We start from the raw sequence: 23338 nt of genomic DNA, 5'->3' as shown, positions 1-23338 counted from the left end.
TCTTTATGAAAGTTGGTCAGAATGTTCATCTTGATGATATCTAGGTCACTTTCGAAACTGGGTCACATGCCATCAAAAACTAGGTCAGTAGGTCTAAAAATAGAAAAACCTTGTGACCTCTCTAGAGGCCATATATTTCATAAGATCTTCATGAAAATTGGTCAGAATGTTCACCTTTATGATATCTAGGTCAAGTTCGAAACTGGGTCATGTGGGTTCAAAAACTAGGTCAGTAGGTCTAAAAATAGAAAAACCTTGTGACCTCTCCAGAGGCCATATTTTTCATGAGATCTTCATGAATGTTAGTCAGAATGTTTACCTTGATGATATCTAGGTCAAGTTTGAAACTGGGTCACGTAGGGTCAAAAACTAGGTCATTAGGTCTAAAAATAGAAAAACCTTGTGACCTCTCTAGAGGCCATATTTCTCAATGGATCTTCATGAAAATTGGTCAGAATGTTCACCTTGATGATATCTAGGTTAAGTTCGAAACTGGGTCACGTGGGGTTAAAAACTAGGTCAGTAGATCTAAAAATAGAAAAACCTTGTGACCTCTCTAGAGGCCATATTTTTCATGAGATCTTCATGAATATTGGTCAGAATGTTCACCTTGATGATATCTAGGTCAAGTTCGAAACTTGGTCATGTGGGGTCAAAAACTAGGTCAGTAGATCTAAAAATAGAAAAACCTTGTGACCTCTCTAGAGGCCATATTTCTCAATGGATCTTCATGAAAATTGGTCAGAATGTTCACCTTGATGATATCTAGGTGAAGTTCGAAACTGGGTCACATGCAGTCAAAAACTAGGTCAGTAGGTCTAAAAATAGGAAAACCTTGTGACCTCTCTAGAGGCGATATTTTTCAATGGATCTTCATGAAAATTGGTCAGAGTGTTTACCTTGAAGATATCTAGGTCAAGTTCGAAACTGGGTCACGTGGGATTAAAAACTAGGTCAGTAGATCTAAAAATAGAAAAACCTTGTGACCTCTCTAGAGGCCATATTTTTCATGAGATCTTCATGATTATTAGTTAGAATGTTCACCTTGATGATATCTAAGTCAAGTTCGAAACTGGGTCACGTGCCATCAAAAACTAGGTCAGTAGGTCTAAAAATAGAAAAAACCTTGTGACCTCTCTAGAGGCCATATTTCTCAACGGATCTTCATGAAAATTGGTGAGAATGTTCAACTTGATGATATCTAGGTCAGGTTTGTAACTGGGTCATGTGCAGTCAAAAACTAGGTCAGTAGGTCGAAAAATAGAAAAACCTTGTGACCTCTCTAGAGGCCATATTTTTCACGAGATCTTCATGAAAATTGGTGAGAATGTTCACCTTGATGATATCTAGGTCAAGTTTAAAAGTGGGTCACGTGCCTTCAAAAACTAGGCCATTAGGTCAAATAATAGAAAAACCTTGTGACCTCTCTAGAGGCCATATTTTTCAATGGATCTTCATGAAAATTGGTCAGAATTTTTTATCTTGATGATATCTAGGTCACATGTGCTCAAAAACTAGGTCACTATGTCCAATAATAGAAATAATGACGTCATACTCAGTTCAACACTGGGTCATGTGGGGATAGGTGAGCGATTCAGGACCATCATGGTCCTCTTGTTATTATTGGCCGTAGGGAAAAACCGAGACCACTTCCACTTTTCTGTGGTACAACATGGATGGTACCTCCAATTTTTAGGTGTATTTTGATATATCTGTACCTTGTAAGAATATTTTTTTCTTTTTGGTTAAATTTCTACCCTTTGTTGTTCCTGTCCTTTGGACTTAGATATTTTTTTTGAGGACCTTCTTGTCCTCAAGTGCAATGATAACAGCTGAGCGATATAGGGCCATCATGGCCCTCTTGTTTTTTTTTGTATTTAATGTATTGAACAATAATCATTTATGTTACATTCATTTCTTATTTTTGTTTGAAATATCATTTTTTTGAGTAAAAACAATTTATGTAATTAATTCCTTACATCTTAGCGGTGTGATAAATCTTAACACTTACCTCTTTCATTAAATAAAAACATGATAATTATTTTTCTGAATTTTATAAGTTAATACCTTAGATCTTTGCGGCTGGGTATAGCTTAAACGTTCTGTTGACTAAAGACATACCAATTTAAAACATGTTGATTTGTACATGCGTAATTAAGTCCAATCACGGACATGTGTGTATGACTCCAGTTAACACCCACGATCGTGTCACCGTCACCATGGTAACACACTAATCTGGACAGCGTGTATTGTTTAACGCGAAGCAAAATTTAATATACTATACAAAATATTGGGTCCAACTTATGAATTTACAAAAAATCGTTTTTGGGCAAATTATTGCGGCCCCACTTCCTACACCCCTGATCATGTGATATAAGGTCCTTAACTCTGCCACCAAATTATCTCACGTTTCTACTTAATTAGAATTCCAGATTAAAGTTTTGATGCTCTTTCAGTGGATGTCAGTTTTTACTCAGTCATGGATTTGAATTGACCTTTTAACAGTTGTCATATGTCATCGATGACATCATAATTCTGACATGAGGTCTATTATCTCTGGCATAGATATTTCATGAATTATGCCCCCTTTTTTCTTTGAATTTCAGGTACTTTCACTTTATCTTGGTTTTTAAAAAATGGATTTGATTCAAAATAAAAATAGTTGCTCCACATCATCAGCCACATCATACGACATAAGGTGCATTACTCACTCTTGCATGATCCATGAATTATGTCCTTTTTCTACATAGAAATTTCACTGTATCTCTGTTGTTACTGAATGGATTTGACTCAAACTGTTATCTCATATCGTCATCCACATCAGGGATTATGAATTGATAACAGCTTTTCTTAGACATGGCCTTTTTCACTAACAAGCATCACACCAATCTGATTAAAAACAACTCCTATTAATGCTATGCATTGGATCTGAGGGTAGGCTGTTGTGACACGTTCACCAGTCAGAGCCTTGCTTTCAACATTTTAAAAGTGAAAGTAGAAATTAAAAAAATCATTTGTAAGGGGTACCGGAGGTAAACTGCCTTACTTAAGCTTTATATTTAACCATTGATAAGTATGTGTTCCTCTGTGGTGTATTGGTCAAGAATGCATGAAAATATTTATTGTCGCTGCGGCTCGGGTTTGATTCCCAGCTCAGGTGTGATTTTTTCTTGATTTCACTTTTTTTTTTAAAGATAGTTTAGAAAAAAAATCTCATGTCCATAATATGAAGAAACTTTTATTCTAAAGAAAAATTATCTTAGCCAAAATCCAGTCTAGTACCTTTTCATAAAATGCTTGTTGAAACAAGTCGTCTGACTGGTTCAAATAGAAATAGATTGGTGGAAATATGAATAACAATTTTGGAAATCCGATTATTCAAAAAAGATGAATTTGAATGGACTGTCATCAGATCTAACTTTTAGGAAGATTGAGAACTTTAGTCAGATTGGCATCAAACTAGTCTAGGCAGCTCTTGTTTATTTGAGGTATTTATTTTTTCAGCACTTAGCCAAGTCATTAATCCCCCGCGGTGGCGGAGGGATTATAGGAATGGTCTGCGTCCGTCCTTCTGTCCGTCCGTCCTTCCGTCTTTCTGTCTGTAACAAAATCATGTCCGGTCCATATCTCCTAAATCCCTTGAAGGATTTTCATGAAACTTGGGTCAAAAGATCACCTCATCAAGACGATGTGCAGAACCCATGAGTCAGCCTTGTCGGTTCAATGTCAAGGTCACAACTCAAGGTCAAAGGTTTGAGCCTGCCATTTTGTGTCCGCTCTATATCTCCTAAACCCCTTGAAGGAATTTTATAAAACTTGGGTCAAATGATCACCTCATCAAGACGATGTGCAGAACCCATGAGTCAGCCATGCCGGCTCAAGGTCAAGGTCACAACTCAAGGTCAAAGGTTTGAGCCTTCCATTTTGTGTCCGCTCTATATCTCTTAAACCCCTTGAAGGAATTTTATAAAACTTGGGTCAAATGATCACCTCATCAAGACGATGTGCAGAACCCATGAGTCAGTCATGCCGGCTCAAGGTCAAGGTCACAACTTAGGGTCAAAGGTTTGAACCTTCCATTTTGTGTCCGCTCTATATCTCCTAAACCCCGTGAAGGATTTTCATCAAACTTGGGTCAAACGATCACCTCATCAAGGCGATGTGCAGAACTTATGAGTCAGCCATGTCGGCTCAAGGTCAAGGTCACAACTGAAGGTCAAATGTTTGAGCCTTACATTTCATGTCCGCTCTATATCTCCTAAACCCCTTGAAGGAAATTTATAAAACTTGGGTCAAATGATTACCTCATCAGAACGATGTGCAGAAATTATGAGTCAACCATGCCAACTCAAGGTCAAGGTCACAACTAAGGGTCGAAGGTTTGAGCCTTCCATTTGGTGTCCACTCTGTATCTCCTTAACCCCTTGAAGGATTTTCATCAAACTTGGGTCAAATGATCACCTCATCAAGAACTCATGAGTCAGCCATGTCAACTCAAGGTCAAGGTCATAACTGAAGGTCAAAGGTTTCAGCTCTGTATGTCCTAAACCCCTTGAAGGATTTTCATGAAATTTTGGTCAAATGATCACCTCACCAAGACGTTGTGCAGAATTCATGAGTCAGCCATGTCAGTTCAAGGTCAAGGTCACAGCTAAAATCAAAGGTTTTACCCTTTCACTATCCATAGCAGTGGCTGGGGATTTAGCTGTCTTTCAGACTGCCTTGTTTTCCTGTGCAATTGATGGGAGATCAGGTATCTTTTTATTTGCCCATTAAATGAGATTTACTATGGGATTCCAGTTGGGCAGCACCCATGAAAGCTGTCCACTTTCTGACTTGAGCAGTTCATTACCAATGATCACCAAACTTGGTCACAATGTTTATGAATGTATAGCGCTTTTGTTAACAAGATGAATCCTGCAAGTCTCTGGAGTTATGGCTCATAAATGACACAAAGTTGTTAAAGTTGACTGTGTCTTCTTATTTGAACAGTTCTTATCCAATGTTCACCAAACTTAGTCACACTATTTATCGGTATAATATCTTGGTCAAGTTTGATAACCAGTCAGATCTGCCCAGTCTCTGGAGTTATGGCCCTTGAATTGCTCAGATTTGTGAAAATTGTCAGTGTCCACTCTGAACTTGAGCAGTTCTCATCCATTGTTCACCAAACTGGGTCTCAATATTATTATTTTGGCCAAGTTCAATAACCAGCCAGATAGTCTTTGTCACTCTGGAGTTTTGGCCCTTGAATAAGGGAAAATTTACAAAAATGGCAACTAGTCTGCTCAATAAATGGAGTATTTTTAATGTCAGAAGTAATTTGCTGTGACAGGTTATTGAGGACTGTTAAGGACTCTCGTTTCTGTTTATTTTTGTTGTGTTTTTAGCAGTTTAGTAATAATTTATTTATTTATTTTGTTGGGTTTAACATCGCACCAACACAATTATAGGTCATACAGCGACTTTCCAGCTTTGATGGTGGAGGTGCATTTTTTTGTCATGAGCGGGCACCTGGGTAGAACCAACGACCTTCCGTAAGCCAGCTGGATGGCATTCTCACATGAAGAATTCAATGACCCGAGTTAAACTGGAACCCACATCGATAAGTTGCAAGTAATTTGAAGTCAGCGACCTTAACCACTCGGCTACGGAGACCCCCTTTATCTTTGAATTGGCCATTTTTTATGAAATATAGAATGAAAAACATGTAAATTAAGTGTTTCCCTTTCCTTTAATTTGTGTAATTCCCATTTTTTTATTGTTCTCATATTTTTATTGAAAGAAATGTCCAACATTTAACCACATTAATTAATCTTTCTTAAATATGAAGGTGACATATACACATGACATTTGTAATGTTGGTAATATATTGAGTTATTTTACTTATTTTTACTGTCATGTTTTAACTGATTTAATGTAGCACAGATATCAATAATTACTAAGTACTAGCTGCACATTAATTTAACCTAGGGATATAAATATTTTTCTTATGTATGCCAAAATTAAATGAGCCTGTTACCAAAACGACTTGTTGTATTATTTTAAATGGATATATCTTAAACTTTTGTGGGTCTCTTAAGTTTTCAGTTTTGTCTATAAAAAAGCAGTCAAAATAAAGATTTGATAAGAGGAAAGGTTTAAGGTTGCTAGCGTTAGTATGATTTTATCTACAATTTTATGGGAGATCGACAATATATGCGACACCCTGAGGGGAAAGATTCAGGTTAGAAGATAATATATTCATATGTATTGTACATTTTGTCAAAAAGATATGCACTGTCAAGGTTTATCAATGAGGCTATCACATTTGTAATTTTTAATAGTTTTGTTACTAAGTTTTGACAGTCTTCTGTTGTAGGAAATGCTTTAAGTTTGTACAGTACGTGTTTCATTATAGCGGCATATCTTCAGATCTTGCCTGTTTTTAAATAGGGCTGTCATCGATAGAAACGATATCGATGTATCAACGATATTTTTTTGTCGATCGATTATCGATTCTCATTTTCAAAAATCGATATTTTACAGAGAGAAAAAACTACCCAAATAAACATTCAGACCCTAAAACAACAACTAAAGTTCACAAATTTGTAAATTTGGATAAATGCAAAAAAGGAGTGAAGGCAAAATAAAAATGAAAGATGTTATTAATTTTTATGTATTTCTTTTATTTCATAAATACAAATACAACACAATCAAACAGAAATATGGAAAGTAGGCAATAAAAATTAAAATAACATTTACAGGAAGGTATATAGTATGCATATGAACAAATAGGTCGTTAATCTAAGTTAATAATCAATATATCGATGTATCGTCGATATTTGTCTTCTGATATATCGGTATCGTCGATACGCCTAAGACCCAATCAATGACAGCCCTATTTTTAAATCACTTCAGCATGGAATGACCCCGTGTTGAGTCAGTTGTCTTTGGTCCTTAAATCCCTACGTAATCTCCACATTTCTTAAGCAGTGTTTATCAAAATTGGACACCATGCATATTGCCATAAGATTTTTACCAGCCAAGTTGGACTATTAGGTCAAGAGTTCTGGCCATCGATTTGGTCTTTTAACACTCTTAACATTCATATTTCTAAGGAATTCTTCATCAAACTTTTACACAATATGACTGAGGTGATAACATATGTAAATAGAGGCTGTATCCTTTGAGGATTGTTAACCCTGCTAAATTTTTATAATGAACTTGTCCATTTGTCAGTTTGGACAGTACCATCGACTGTTAAAAGGGTAGTTTAACAAACTGATACTGACTGAATAACAAACAGTGCAGATCTGGATCAGACTGCATGGATGTGCAAGCTGATCATGATCTACACTGGTCGCTAAGGCAGAATCAGTCGTGTCCGGCATAAGGGTTAAGAAGTCCTGTAAAAACTTTGATTTTATAAGGGCACAATATAGTTTGATGTGGTAAAAATTCAAATGGCCATAACTCAGTAACTTAACATAGAACATGTTACCCTGAGACATGCATTTTGAGTTGCCTATAATTTCTTCCTCAGTCCCCGAATATTGCTTTTGCCAGCTATTCAGACATCATTTCTTTACTGTGAAGTCACTTAATATTTGCAGTTGACTAATTTCCGTGGAGTCAGTACATGAAATAAGTGGAGAAGTAAAATTACCATTTATTTCATGTTCAAAAGTTGAAATCAACAAATTAATACCCCTTAGGAAATTTCTTGCCATTGAAAATTAGTGATTTTTTTACAGTATTTTAATTAGCCTGCTAGCAGCAAGTGGTTGTGCCTTTGCGACAAGTGCAGACCAAGATCAGCCTGCACATCTGTGCAGGCTGATCATGGTCTGCACTGTTTGCTATTCAGTCAGTAAATTTTCAGTGAACACCCCTTCGGATAATAAATGGTATTACCAAAACTGAATGATGGACCAGTCCATTTTAGAAATTTAGCAGGCTTAAGGTTAAATGCGTATGAAGATGTGCCCGGATAACAAGCCAATCTGACCCTCTTGTGATATATTCAGCTCACCTCTAGTTTGATCAGGACTATTTTGGGCTATTACTACTGTTTGCAGATCAAATTGCCCTTTCGTCTTTTCTTAAGTCGATAAACCTGTACCTTTACAACGATGCTGGAGCTATTTTTGGATCTCGTCTATACAGGTAACTCCGCCTTTCCGATAAGTGTAAAAATTACTGAATGAACTTGTTTACATAGACTGCGCTTAACTGGATTTTATCGCATGGTGCGGTAACTTTCCTTTGATCTTTTTGTTATGATAAATCCAGTAATTTACAGTTGAATGTCGACCTTTTGTGATAAGTGTGGCGATATATATCACCACAGTTGTAAGTGTGGCGATATATATCACCACAGTTTTCCACCTCCAATAGATTTAAAGGAAGTGGTAGCCATGTAACATGTGTATTTCACTTTATTTTGGGGAAAAGCTCAATTAGGCATTCTTGAATCCTGCAGGCAGTACTGGTTCGCTGTCCAGAGCTAAATGGAAAACCAATCATTCCTACTCAGTAGTGAATGGCATACAACCTTTGCAAAGAATTCTACAGTAAAATCAGATATTTTTGCTGGACTGAAAATTTGCAAATTTGAAATTAAAAAAAATAGGAATTTCCCGTTCATTTGACAATGATAAATTTCCCCGAAATCATGTAAGCCACAGTAATATATGTATATACATGTATGAAGATTCAAGTTCACGACAATAAGATTTAAAAAAAATAAATTACCTAGCAAACATTTCTGATTTTACCGTAAAAAACGGGCATTGAGTATCAACTAGTAGAAATCTGGACGTAATACCAGAAACTTGTGTATAGTTAACACTTTTATTAGTAAGGCCTAAATTAAAATTAAGTTTGTTTGACCTTTACCGACCCAGTATTTTTACAGTGGGTAGGTAGGTAGGTAAATAATTTTATTATATTTTAGGTTTTTTTTAATGTTTGTTGTCTCAGTAATAATAAAAATTAAAGTCTATTTATTAATACCTATTGCTTGTAGATAATCTTGGAAGATGCTCTGTTAAATGTATGCTTGTAATAAACCCCTAGCCCTATTCATGCACACACAATATGGGCACAGACTTAATTTGCACATAAGGCAAAGTAGTATCTCTCATGTCTATACTTTTTCTTTATATATATATCAAAAATGTTTTTACTACATCTGCGCTTAAAAGTACAAAACGTTATAGTCGGGAAAATATTTGGCATCTAAACACACTACTGAATTACAGCTTATTTTCAACAAGTGTTTAATGCTTAATTCAATAGCTTTTTATGAGTTTTAGAAGGTTTTTACAACGGTTATGGCAGTATGCAAGCAAAAGTGATGATTTTTTAGCTTTAAGCTACTTGCACGTATTGGTCATGTTACTAAGAACAGAAACAAGATTGGGTTTCCCCGACATCAGACATTTATTATGCCACTGTCCTGGCAAAAGAAGTATAAGATTTTTATACCTCTTTGTTCTGGCATTACAAAATTAAAATATTAAAACTATCTAGCTTGTCATATTTCAAAACATTTACGTTCGTGTCAAATTCTTGAAATTCAGAAACTGAGATTTTCTCACTTCGAACAAATGCATTTCAAAACGATCTCTGATTAAAGACATTTTGAAATCAACAATTAAGTCAGTTCATAATATATTTTCACAGATAATCAAATTTCCCACCACTCGCCTGTCAATTGCCGTAATACTGTCACTGTTATGAAAGCAGTATTATGTACAAGCAATTTTCAGATATAGCACATAGTAGACAAATAATAATCTCATGTACATTACGTTTCCTTTGTAATCAGTCATATTTGTTCTTCTTAAATTTCGTTTTCACAGCAGACATTTTTCTTTCAGGGTATTTTAGTAATCACCACCACCTAGTTGCTCTCCATAATAACTGCATCGGTAGTAAAAATAATCACAGTCTAGCCCTTACTGTATTTTCCAAAAATGTTAGGACTAGTTATTTTCACTTTCTCAAGACTTATTTCCCGAAAAATGATTATTTTGTAAAGTGTCCAAAAAATATGGACACAATAATCATAATCCACCCAATGTTGAAAGCGTAATAAAAAGCGTAAACGATTATCGGTAATTAATCTGTTGATAAACTTAGTCCTTGTCCTTGTTTTCATCATCAAGTAACACCCGCCTCAAAGAGCTAAAAGAAGTGTGTAGGTATCATGGCATCTGAAGCGGAGATCAAAGTGTTACAGTTGCCCGAGATTGTCATGGAATTACGTCATGTTTTCGCGCCATATAACACATCACTGTTTGATCGTACCGCCTCGGTTCTTTGAATTAATCAATAAAAAAGTTTCTTCTTTAATTTCTTAAAGCGAATTCAATAGCCTGTATAAACTGACAGTAAATGTGTCAAACGATAATTGTGGATATCCTACCTCTGTGAGCTATTTTGCCGCACTAACATAAATCTGTTTGCCAAAAGTCGTTTTACGCCATGTATTTAAATTGCTGACGCTTTTTCATTATTTAAGATTTTTTTATTCTGTTTTTTTTTTTTTTTTTTTTGTACCTTCTGGTCAAAAGTCTGAACTTTATGCCCATAGAATTTATCATTTATTTACTCTTAGAAAGAAATAAGTAATTTTAAGACTGCACTGTTTGAAATTTTACAAAGAACTAAATTTAAATTTGACCGTTTTTATAGAATTTTGCCTACATTCCTGTCGATATCTTATTAAAATCGTTATAAAATTCAAACTATATTACTTCTTAAGCGGTGCTAAAAAAAATATTGATGCGATAATAACAAAAAAATGAATGCACTACGCGCGTTTTTTTTTGTGTATGTGTAAACAAAAGTAACGTCGAGTGATGGAAATTAGATATTACGATAGCTCGCACGTGCTCGTGGAATGGAAAAGTACCGGCATGACGTTTTGGTTTCTTTACGTTTAGCGGGTAAATTAGGTACTAGATTTGTAAAATTATGTCCTTTCGTCAGATTGCCTTCCGGTTATAAGCGGTTTGATTGTCGTCTGCATCCTATGGCCTTAGGCAACGTTATCGGCATAGTTGACACGTTTTCGGAATACACGAGATGATAAACAGTCCGCTTTATCGATTTCTACTAGCCGACCGCGTGTTGCTTTCTCACTTGCCATAATTATGTACGCATTTGTTAAATAAAATAATCGCCAGTTGCAAGCACCAAAATAAGTTTTTCCCTTTGATAATAAAATAAAAATATTTTTTTTCTCTGGAATGCAATAAAATTATTTGAGTCAGGGCAATTTTTTCGGGTCGGTCGGTAAAGGTCAAACAAACTTAATTTTATTTTAAGCCTAATTAAAAAACAAGGTGAAAGTTAAAGTATTTAATATGGCAAAAGGCAAGTCTCATATTTAGTGTTACCAGTTTACAGCAAAGTTCTGATTTTGTGTAAGCCTCTTTAGAAATGATTTAGACCCTAAAAATAATTGAATCTTACAAACAAGATTATAATAATGAAAAAAGTTCTCGTCTTTCAATGTATAACTAAAAAAGTTATTCAAACTGCAGCAATTCAAGTAACATTAAACTACATATATATACTCTGTGTGTAACAGTACATTAACTGGTCTCTACACCGTCACAATACTCAAATGAACAGATTATGTTGATAAACATTTCTTAGAAATTGAATGTACACCCGCTAAATGAATTATTTCTAGCGAATAGTTCCTGGATTACAGACGAGTTCGACTGAATTTTCGTTTCGGTAGTCTTTATTTCCTTGTCCTCATTCGTAACACTGCAGGACAAAGTGGACTGAACAGGTGTTCCAGTCTTTTCAAGCTTTTGACCCTCACTTTTGACACTGCACGGGGGGATTTAGCTTGTTGGAAATATCTTTCAGCATTTGTCCCGATGGTTTCTGGTATTTTCTCACTCCTGCTATTGAACAGTGTCCTGTTCTTTTCATTATTTCTTCTTCAGGTACACCTTTTTGGTAAAGCGTTGTAGCACAAGTTTTTTTGCCACTGTGGTTCGTATATCGGCCTTCTAGACCAGCCAAAGAACACATATCCTTCATAAAACATCGTAGCTTGTTAATACCAACAGGTTGCTCGCTGTACCGAACATTACCATTCTGCTTGCTCAGTGGTCTTCTGTAAAAGTAACCGTTGTTTCCAAGAGCTTCCAAATAGTCTTTGTAGTATGCAACTATTCCACTACTCTCATCATAATGTCTAATTACTTTAGCGTCATCTTTTCTATGTTTAAGTCCACCACTAAATGTTTTAGAATTTGTTCCTTTAAATTCCTCATACAATCCATTTTCGTCTTTGTCAATAGTAAACTGGTTGCACATTAACTCCTTGTGCTCGTCGTAAGCCCGCAAACCAAAGAATTTGCAATTATAAAAGTACATTGTGTGTTGTAGTGCTAGAGATGTACTACTACCAAAAACACCTCTTTTCCACAACAAACTCTCGTCTTCCTCAGTTACAGGTTTCGCTTCTCGATTAGGCAAGCCAAGTCCTTCCTTTGTTAATTTCTTCATTTGAGCGTCCAAAACTTCCCGAAATCGTGTATATTCAGATTTGTTCGGGTCCAGGAAGATACAATCATAGATGCCATTTTCTCTCAGATGACGTAAGAGTCCACATGCTATGCTGTACAGAGATGCTGGAGGATAACTTGACCCATCTTGTTTTCTGGCTTCAACAATAAACCTGAAACAGAACCCAAAATTTTAGTGACTGCTTGGAAGAGTGTAAGAGGCAAGTGTACCGTCACTATATACACCAAGAAAAAATCTAGTAAGCCATTCATTTATATGCAGCACCTTCATCTGACAACTTTTATAAGCTTTGATCAGATTTTCTTTAGAATAATCACTCATCAGGGCCATTACCCCGGTTTCATACTGTCAAAATAGAAGCAAAACTGTATTGTTTGTGTAGTCTTATTAATTCTGCGTAAAAGGTTTGGCCATTTTTATACACCAGACATTTTATCTACATTGCCGAAGGGGGCACCTAAAACTGGCTCTCAGACTTCTACGGCTAATTAATTTGGTGCATACGAAGTTTTTTTGAGGGGGTGGTGGAAGAGGGGGTAAGCACCTCGCACCAGCTAATGAGGGTTCAGTCAACACATTAAAGTTACCACATTTTTTGTGCACCTTGCAGCAAGAAACCCGTACCAATGTGCAATAAATATACTGACTGTATTGCAGTGTCTGAATTACTACAAGAATGAACCTGGATCAATATGATGATCGCAAAATAGTGATCAGCAGTTGCTGTTTCAACAGGCTAGCTGTGTACTGTACTTAATTTGTTAAAAAAGAAGATATAACAGATTATACAAACCTTGAGAGGTGATTGTTGATGTCGCACTCCTGGATTTCTGGGATGTGCTCCCCTCTCATTTTCATCTCAGTTCGCCAAGCCTCAAACACAGACACTGCCCAACGTGTGCTCCTAATGGTGTTCTTCGCTTTCTGTTCGCTGACTAGAGAATCCACTTCTGACGTTTCTACGTTGCCAAAACGGGATTTCACAGGATCGCCACATGCGTAATTCCAAGGCTCAGGCTGCAACTGTATATCTACAGAAAAGTCCCCAAATTCTTCCGTACTAACGTTAACTCCATCCACAATGCTTTGATACTGCGTATTCGTAAGATTTGATACAAACAAATCCGATTTCTCCAAACTGTCAAGTGTTTGTGACAACTTGACGTCATCGTACGAAGTAGAAAATGATTCATCACTAGATCTACTTTCGGTTTTACAATTATTAGTTAGCGGTGACTTTTCAAAAGTGTCCAATGCTTGAGACAGCAAAATGTCCTCCTCGTTATTACCGACCTCACTTAACGCCCCTAGCTTGAGAAAATCCAAATCATTTAAGAAAAACGCCATAACTTTTTACTGTTAAGCCTGTAGATTCTATATTGTATCCAACACTATTTTACACATACAGTATGAGCAGTTCGGGCGCGCACGGTGGAATGATTCTTGGAATGAAGACGCTGATGAGAGCAGTACTTGCTATCGGTTTGTACCAATGAAAATATGTATTTTATCCGTGCTTTTTTCACGATTGGGTATTTTTTCCTGGGGTTTACAAACTGAAGAGAAGAACACGTGTACGTGATAATTAATGAGGTACAGGATGGGTTTTTTTTATACAAAATGGTTATTGTTTATAACAACCATGGCGATAAAACAAGTATAAGATTTGTTACTTGTGTGTTATGTAGACTAAACATTGCAAGGGGCAGCATTTCGGTGTTTTCGCTAGAGGAAAAATGTCTCGGCCTAACGGCCTCGACATTTCCTCCAGCGAAAACCCCTCGCTGCTGCCCCTTGCAATGTTCAGTCTACATAATACACTCGTAAACATCTGATAACTATTACGTAACAGATGTACTAGAACTAATCTTCATTTAAAATTTAAATGAATCTTGCCATAATGCGTGGATATGAAAAAAGACACCCTCTTGTACATTACAGGCCTTTTTCTGGCTAAATTTCAGTACCTTTTGCTGCATATTTTTAAATAATTTACCTCCTGTTTATTTTTTTAACAGTAATTATAAAACGTGAATGACTCGAGTTGTTGGATTCCCTCATCGTTGATTAAAGGTCATAAATTCGATTCCCGGAACCGACCATTCTTCCTTAATTGAAAAAAAAGTCTGCAATTTCTTACGGAATATGTGAGTCTTAGTCTAACTAATTTGACGCGATCCTAGGAAACAGTTACGAGTAGTTTTCTCCTCTCGAAAGAAATTGTCATTGCCAGATTTGGGTTTAAATGCTGATATTGTTGCGAATATAAGATAAATTCAAATAAAACTTACATGTATCAAAAGGTAGTCCAAATATTTTTACTCAAGAGTTGAAAATCGTTATATTTTTGACTGGTTGATAACAACTATCTATTTACGTCCGATACATTTCCATACACAGGTTTATTTTTAGGTTACACGCCACGCCTATGTCATCGACATTTTTTTATTTACTCCATGTACTTACTATTCGCATTATGGTTAACAATTTCGTTTTTACTGTATGTTTTTAAATTGATGGCATTTTCTTCTTATTAAAGATTTTTCTATTCTGTTTTTGCCTTTTCTAGCCGAGAGTCCAATTTTATTTTTCGCATTGATTTCAATTTATTTACCTATAAGACATAATAGCTATTTGCGATCGCGCTGTATAAAATTTTACCGGTAAATTTATGAAAAATCGGCCGTTTTTATGTAATTTTGATTAGTTTAAAGTTTTTATCTTAATGAAAATGCCCTAATATTCTAGCTACATCTATCTTTTATCGACGTTGAAAGTTTGAAGCAAAGCTGTTGGATATTAAAAGCTCCACACGCGTTTCCTGTGTACGGGACACCTAAATTTCGCAGTATTATTCTTATCTAAAATTTACCTGGTTACGGTACCTGTTTTCGGTTGCCTGTCGTCATCTGCTTGTTTATTGTACGTTTTCACTACTGGATTTTCCTATGGTGACTTCTTTCTTCTATCCATTACTCTGCTCTGTATGTTGTTTATGCCACCGTAGGTCCCTAACATCTATTTACAAATGCTTGCCTAACTTTACTGTAAATGATATTTTCTTCCTATGTTTACTATTTGATTTCTTATAGTTGTTTTATTACCTTTGTTTCAGTTCTATGTAAAACATGTTAAAGTTGTTTCAAATTTTGGTTAAAACTGTTAAAACTAGCTAAAATATGATAACATTTTATAAAATCAGCATCGGCGTGTGCAAGCGATAAAACCAATAAGTACTGCGATTTATCCTCAACTATTTTGGTCCTTTTAGAGTGACCTTCACAAATATAAAACAAACTAAACGTCAAATTATTTTGACTTATGTGAGTCTATAATTGGTTCTTTCCATGAACGAAGACAAGGCTTATCAACTGCCTGTATGTTAATAACTGATATGGTGTTTAAACGACTTCAAATAAATAGTAGACAAATTCACATAGTTTTACATGTAAACCCCACCAAAAAATCAAATAAAAAAAAAATCAAATAAATCAGTTTTTATGGATATAATAATTACATTTTCTACAAGTGTTGCGGAGCTTGAAGGTTCAGTGATAAATGATACCTTTCTATAAAACCATGTATACTTTTGCATGGTTAGAAATTTCGTCAATAATAATTGTCATAACAAACAAAAAACGCTGTTTTCATGTGAACGTAGTTGAAATATTCTATATTCTACTTTTGAAACAATATATATCTATTACCTCCTTATTCATTGCACTTTACAATGTATGCAAGTACGGCGGTACTTCAAAGATAGAGTCAGAGCGCGCGCTTTGTGTGACGTCAAGATAAAGAAAAAAGTTTCACCACAAAGTGAATGAATGAGGCGGGGTTAACCAGTCAGCATTGCTCCAAAAATAGCTTCAGCTTCACGGTTTTTGTGACGTAAAAGAGTAACTCTATCGATTTCAAAAAGGAGGAAAGGGCAATTTGATCTGCAAACAGTAGTATATAACCCTCTTTTTATAGCTGTCGGTGATCACAAAGTTGAATTATTGTAGTATAGGTTAACAACTGACCTGCCATGTACTATTTCGTCAAATTCTTAAAAATAAATTAAATTACTTTTTTTAAATAAAACATACAATTACATCAACAATTTTTGAAAAAACAAAGACAAATTTAAACAAGAAATATCTTTAAAAATGATGGTCGGCGAATTGTAATAAGGAAAGAAGTGGTTTATGAATTTTTCATCTAACATTCATATTTCATCTAACATTTTTCAAATTGCAAAACTAAACACCGCACTTTAACAATTTAAATGGTTCTCTCTTAATTTTTCGCAAAGGTTTCGTAGGGTTGCAATTTTGTTTCATTTATCCTTAGACGAATAATTACAGCAGTAGTTTGATGAAGATTCATGAAGCGGTTCATAAGAAGAGGTCATTAAACGTGTTTATATTTTTAGCTAAATTGGTCCCTATCCCCATTTGTAACAAAATAGCAGGAGACCTTACGATATTGTTACACATCGAGTTTGATAAAAATCCATTACATTTTAGTGGTTAATGCGAAGAAAGGCATATCTACTTTTAGCTATAGTGGTTCCTAAAAGGGCCCAAGTTCCTATATAAATAAATTTGGAAGAGGACCTTATAATGATGCTCCAGACCAAGTATGACAAAGATCCACCAAGCTGTTCATGAGACGCTGTATAAAGGCATTTCTAGTTTTAGCTCTAGCAGCCCCTAAAAGGGGTTAAATGTCCCAGCTGAACAAAGTTGGCTGCGGGCCTAATAAAGATGCTACAAATCAAGTTTGATTAGAATACATGAGAAAAAAATCAATTAAAGGATTTTTATGCCCCCGAAGGGAGGCATATAGTTTTTGAACCGTCGGTCCGTCGGTCTGTCGGTCTGTCAGTCTGTCCGCAATTTTCGTGTCTGGTCCATATCTTTGTCATCGATGGATGGATTTTCAAATAACTTGGCATGAATGTGTACCACAGTAAGACGACGTGTCGCGCGCAAGACCCAGGTCCGTAGCTCAAAGGTCAAGGTCACACTTAGACATTAAAGGATAGTGCATTGATGGGCGTGTCCGGACCATATCTTTGTCATCGATGGATGGATTTTCAAATAACTTGGCATGAATTTGTACCACAGTAAGATGACGTGTCGCGCGCAAGACCCAGGTCCATAGCTCAAAGGTCAAGGTCACACTTAGACGTTAAAGATTAGTGCATTGATGGGCGTGTCCGGACCATATCTTTGTCATGGATGGATGGATTTTCAAATAACTTGGCATGAATGTGAACCACAGTAAGACGACGTGTCGCGCGCAAGACCCAGGTCCGTAGCTCAAAGGTCAAGGTCACAATTAGACGTTAAAGATTAGTGCATTGATGGGCGTGTCCGGACCATATCTTTGTCATCGATGGATGGATTTTCAAATAACTTGGCATGAATGTGTACCACAGTAAGACGACGTGTCGCACGCAGGACCCAGGTCCGTAGCTCAAAGGTCAAGGTCACACTTAGACAATAAAGGATAGTGCATTGATGGGCATGTCCAGTCCATATTTTTGTCATCGATGGATGGATTTTCAAATAACTTGGCATGAATGTGTACCACAGTAGGATGACGTGTCGCACGCAAGACCCAGGTCCGTAGCTCAAAGGTCAAGGTCACACTTAGACATTAAAGGTCATTTTTCATGATTGTGCATTGATGGATGTGTCCAGTCCATATCATTGTCATTCATGCATGGATTTTAAAATAACTACGCATGAATGTGTGACACAGTAAGACGACGTGTCGTGCGCAAGACCCAGCTCCGTAGGTCAAAGGTCCTAAACTCTAACATCGGCCATAACTATTCATTCAAAGTGCCATCGGGGGCATGTGTCATCCTATGGAGACAGCTCTTGTTTTATTTATTATTTTTATTTATTTCTAAAATAGGCCAACTGATCCCGCTTTAACAAATGCATATTCGCTATTCGTGAATCTTTGGACAATGACGTCACACCTATAAAAAAGTGAAGGTCAAGCAAAACATACAATTGTAATTATTTCAATATTTCTGTTTCATAAGCAAAGTTTGACCGTAGTCACATCACATAGATAAACTGTATGCAGAGTACCTTCTTTTCAGTGTAATGAGATTCAGTCATTATATAGCATATATATATAAAAAAACAGATTTCAACTGAGTTCAATATTTGCATAACATACTAAAGAAAAATATTCATATATAATAAATCAGTTAAATAATTTATAACAAATATATCAAAGCAAACAAGTACTCATTTTAATATGCAATCTGAATAAGTCACAAAAGCAAGAAACCTTTTCATATACAGACGATAATTGTAACAAGGAAAATCTTTTAAAAAGCACTTCTCTACATAAAAAACTCTTATCACACCCTTATTCATGTGATACGCAGACCGTATTCAGCTCTTTCTTTAATTTGATATATGTTGGTATTTGAACATGTACAGGTTTTAATCATATTTATTAAACTTACTTATCATTTTGAGATATATCAATATTCTTGCTAAATATACTGAGCCAAAGTTAGCTTTAAAACTGTGAACAGCGTTGTTTAGGATAAACGCTTTGTCTACATTTCACTCAGCGTAGCACAATCAACAGAGTGAAAGAAATTGACACTCTCGTCCAATCAGGCAGCGTGTTGCATAAATCTTCCATTTTGATAAATTATCTATAATGCATTATCAAGTAGTTTGATTTGCAAACTGAAGTCACGTGGCATAGGTAACGAAAACGAATTTAGACGTCGTCGCCGAAAAAGTAAATTGTGTTTTTAGAAAATAGTGAATATCATAAGAATATGAAGGTATAGATGTAGATTTTTACTAGAAAATGGTTAAATATAGTACAAATATTCAATGATCAAGGACGTTATGTTTTTCTGTGGTCATCAATATCTTCCTTATAAGTTAAGAAGTATTTTTGCTTGTTACGCCCCACTTCAAAGGATTGGTATATTGTTTTGCTAATATTGGTCTGTCTCTCGGTGTGTAGACAAGTCAGTTTATGGATGATAACTCAAGAACGCTTGGGCCTAGGATAATGAAAGTTGATAGGGAGGTTGTTCATGACCAGCAGATGACTTATATTGATTTTGAGATTAGTAGGTCAAAGGTCAAGGTCACACTGACCCGGAACAGTTAAACCTCTTCTGGACGATAACTTGAGGAAGCTTGGGCCTAGGATCACGAAACTTAATAGGGAGGTTGATCATGACTAGCAGATGATTCCTATTGATTTTGATATTAGGTTAAAAGTCAAGATCACAGTGACCCAGAACAGTAGAACTGTTTTTGCCAATTAACTAGAGAACGCTTTGGTCTAAGATCACATTTGATATGGAGGTCACTTATGACTGGTAAATGACCCATAATTATTAATTTGAGGTCAGTACGTCAAACGTCCAGTGAATAGTGACCAAATAGTTTCTGTTCCTTTTGCAGTTACTGAATGTATCAAGAGGGGCATTTCTTGTTCTACAAGCTCTTGTTTGTTTATAAATTTTAGACATTTCACGATTTTGGGGGTATTTTTTAACCTTTCAAAAATGGGTTGAAGTAGGAAAATGAGTAAATTTATATGATGGCATAATTTGATTTTGTTGAAATTTGGATATGTTACTAACAATATATTCATCTGAATGCAAACTAAATTTTAAAAAAGTATTTCCAGTAATTTTTAAGATACTGGTACTGATGATAAACCCGGACAGATGATAAAGTCGAACACCTTGGAAATATTCGATTGCAATCGGTTATTTATAAAATTGAACACACCATCTAATAGTTTCCAAAACAACACCAACTGGTGTAAACAAAAACAAAATTGTTAAATATTCTGTATAAATAAATGACTTTCATAAATTTGTATAAAAAATATTTATCCAAAATTACTGGGGAAGAGGGTGTTTTTTTGCGCATGCTCACTGTCGAAACATGAAGACCTGACATTTGTTAACTTTTCATTACTTGATCAGGAATGACTGTTGCAGCTTTCTGGGGAAAGTTTCAATATAATAATACCAAGAAAATTTTGTAAATGACAAAGGGTTCGAATTTATCATCAGTCAGCGTTCATAAAGTCCCCTTTTACATACCCCTTTCAGGCCCTCATTTCGTATGAGTTTGCTTACTAAATATATATTTGAATTATTTAAAGTTTTCAGCAAAGGTTAAGCTTTATTTTGATACCGACCTGCAGAAATAAAAAAGTTACAGGTAAAAAACCTCATTTTTTGTTCAGGTTTATCATCAGTACCAGTATTGGTAAAATAACAGATGGCAGGTTATGGTTTTTGCTTTAGTAAAATAAGCGACAGAAAATTGGGATTAATAATTCTGAATGGTATTGTTGATTATGTCATACCGTGATGCCTATGCATTCAGAAACTATGACAGACCCCCAAATTTAAATTCCCCTTATTTAATAAAGCTTCCACCCCTGCATAATCGTGATACAAGTACTTTTTGTAAATAAATTACATCATTTAAATCATGAGAATCATTATAATTTCACTCTAAAATTTTTTCTCAACAATAGATTTTAGAATACGACCTTGTTGAACCAGAAAAAAAACAAGTCATTTTCTCCAGTGTTTACTTACTTGATAGTCTGTCTTTATATTACAAAGATAGGTAGCGTGAACTTGAATAATAAAAGATTTAAAATCTGATCAGTTGTTTAACCACCTACTGTATTAACTGTTTTATTTTTATCGCAGTGTCTACCGTAAATGCAGATAAAAAATAAAAAGAGTACAAAAATAGAAGAAAGGCATTTTATGCTCCAGAGCCCATCTTGAGTGTGATCCTGCATTTGTTAAGAAGATTGTATCAAATTACTGCTTAATCATAAATATAGAGAAATAGTTTTTGGCAGTCTTCAGAGAAAAAGCTTTAGTCATCCTAATTTTGTTAAGAGGATGGTTTGACATTAAATTCAATCGGATGTTTACATTAAAATATGCTTGTTTTTATAAACTTGTTAATTATAGTGTCACTGGGTTTTTCTCGGAATACGAGATATCATCTAATTTTTAAAGATAGGCGTTTGCAAGGTTACTGTTAAGAGTATTTAGTTTAAAGTTTCAAAAGGCGCAACATCATTTTTAAAATCGGTTTGAATTTGTGCATTAATAGTCAGAATTGTTATTTAATGGGACTGCATGATTGGGAAATGGATTGTCTCACAGAGGTATTATATCATTTACGATAGTTTAAAGGGGCATGCCTGTAGTTGTTCACTGTAACAGAATAACGGAATAATGCGTCTTTTAAATAAAAAAAAAAATCATGCTGAATTCCATTTATTTTACTTGGAACTGTCACTGATAAAAAAATGTTATAACTACTCTTTCTATATACTTTATAACAGACTACAAATATATATTAAAAAAATGTTATAAATACTCTTTCTCTATACTTTACAGACTACACTATAGTGTTATGAACAAATACTGGTATATCTAAGAACTCAATGAATTACTTTGATGTTTTATTTAAAATAGTGGTAACAAATTTAAGTAACTTCCTTTAAATTCAGAAAAAAAAGAAATACAGATTTGAAGGCAGTTTCCTCCTTAAAAGCAATTTTTTACATTTTAATTACTCCTTGACCCTATAATTGGAATATGCCCTTGAAGAACAGTGCAATTTATTGTTTATTTAAATTTGATGGGCCAAAGAAAATTTGAGAGATAGGTTTTTGAGCCAACCACAGTTAAGTGGTTATCTCAAGATAATTGGGAAATGCTTAAAAGAAACCTCGAAATTTCATTCATATTTTTGTCTGTTAAAAGAGAAAATTTTTGTTTTATACTATGATATACTCCTCGGGGCAGGAGGTATGGCTCTTTAATTCCAGCTGTCTGTGTTCCAGCAATACTTGGGTTACTATGAACATGATACATAATTTATAACTTTCCCAGTGAGTGCACTGTGACTTTTGAGGGTGGGTTGGGGGGTGGAGTCAAGGGAGGTATTCAGTCAGCTGTAGAACAAAGTTGGACTTTAGCTAAATATATACTGGTAACTTCTTTGTTTGTATACTAAAATTTTTCAAAACATTTTTGTTGAGTTTGAAATGTCTTTTATCATCATGTCATAATCAGGTGATGTTTTAGTAGTTGTATAATTTATAAAAGCCTACACTGTTCCTAGATGGCTTAAATCTGTTGTAGTCAAGGCCGTAAGTGTCTAGTATCAACAATTTGCAGACAACTTGCCAGAAACATATTTGCTAGCTTGAGACCAAAATATCTGTTTTTAACGAATGGTAACAAATCAATTATTTGCAATGAATGGCAGTGGGACTTTCTCTGCAAAACCCGATTTGCTTCTGATTCTAGAATCATAAAACAAATGGTGTTAATAAATCGGCAAATCCCAATTTGTTCACCATTTATTCATGATTTTGATACAATTTGTTACTGGATTTTTTTGTTTGGGCATGTTTATAAATGATTTAAGTTGCACTTCACCAAAATACTCACTGATTTGTAACACTGACTCCACCATTACAGGGGGCTTGTTCGTTTATGCGAGCAACTTTTTACTTATCCCTCACAATTGTGAGTTCAAAACCACAATTGGGGTGCAGAATTGTGGGTTCAGTACCTCACTTTGGATGTAGAATTGTTGGTTCAATACCTCTCATGGGATGTAGAATTTTGGATCTAATATTTCACTTCTGTTGTAGAATTTTGAGTTCAATACTTGGGATTTAGAATTGTGGGTTCAATACCTCATATGGGATGTAGAATAAAGTTTTAGGTTCAGTACCTCGCACA

The 23338-nt window shown here is 35.2% G+C and overlaps 2 protein-coding genes across 8 annotated transcripts in view; one reads left to right on the top strand and one right to left on the bottom strand.

The window, feature by feature from the left end:
• Window positions 1–23338, top strand: part of LOC123546932 (SH3 domain-binding protein 2-like) — a 110052-nt gene that overhangs the window by 30246 nt on the left and 56468 nt on the right. The window contains exon 1 of one of the 7 annotated variants that reach the window (XM_053551267.1): window positions 21455–21744. The exons of 5 other annotated variants lie outside the window; for them this stretch is intronic. In XM_053551267.1, the coding sequence (XP_053407242.1) occupies window positions 21706–21744 (39 nt within the window). In that variant the 5' untranslated portion in view covers window positions 21455–21705. Of the gene's footprint in view, window positions 1–21454; window positions 21745–22556; window positions 22578–23338 lie in introns of those variants that run through there. One more of the 7 variants, XM_053551273.1, reaches the window with a different exon arrangement.
• Window positions 11338–14040, bottom strand: LOC128559493 (uncharacterized). Its single transcript, XM_053551274.1, has 2 exons — window positions 13337–14040; window positions 11338–12694 (listed from the first exon to the last, which is right to left on the bottom strand). Exons 1-2 carry the CDS (start codon window positions 13888–13890, stop codon window positions 11824–11826), a joined length of 1425 nt encoding a protein of 474 aa, XP_053407249.1. The 5' UTR covers window positions 13891–14040; the 3' UTR covers window positions 11338–11823.

The sequence above is a fragment of the Mercenaria mercenaria genome, chromosome 9 (assembly GCF_021730395.1).
Source record: "Mercenaria mercenaria strain notata chromosome 9, MADL_Memer_1, whole genome shotgun sequence".
Taxonomy (NCBI): Eukaryota; Metazoa; Mollusca; class Bivalvia; order Venerida; family Veneridae; genus Mercenaria; species Mercenaria mercenaria.
The sequence above is the reverse complement of the archived record's forward strand: the minus strand, read 5'-3'. Positions and strand labels throughout refer to the sequence as shown.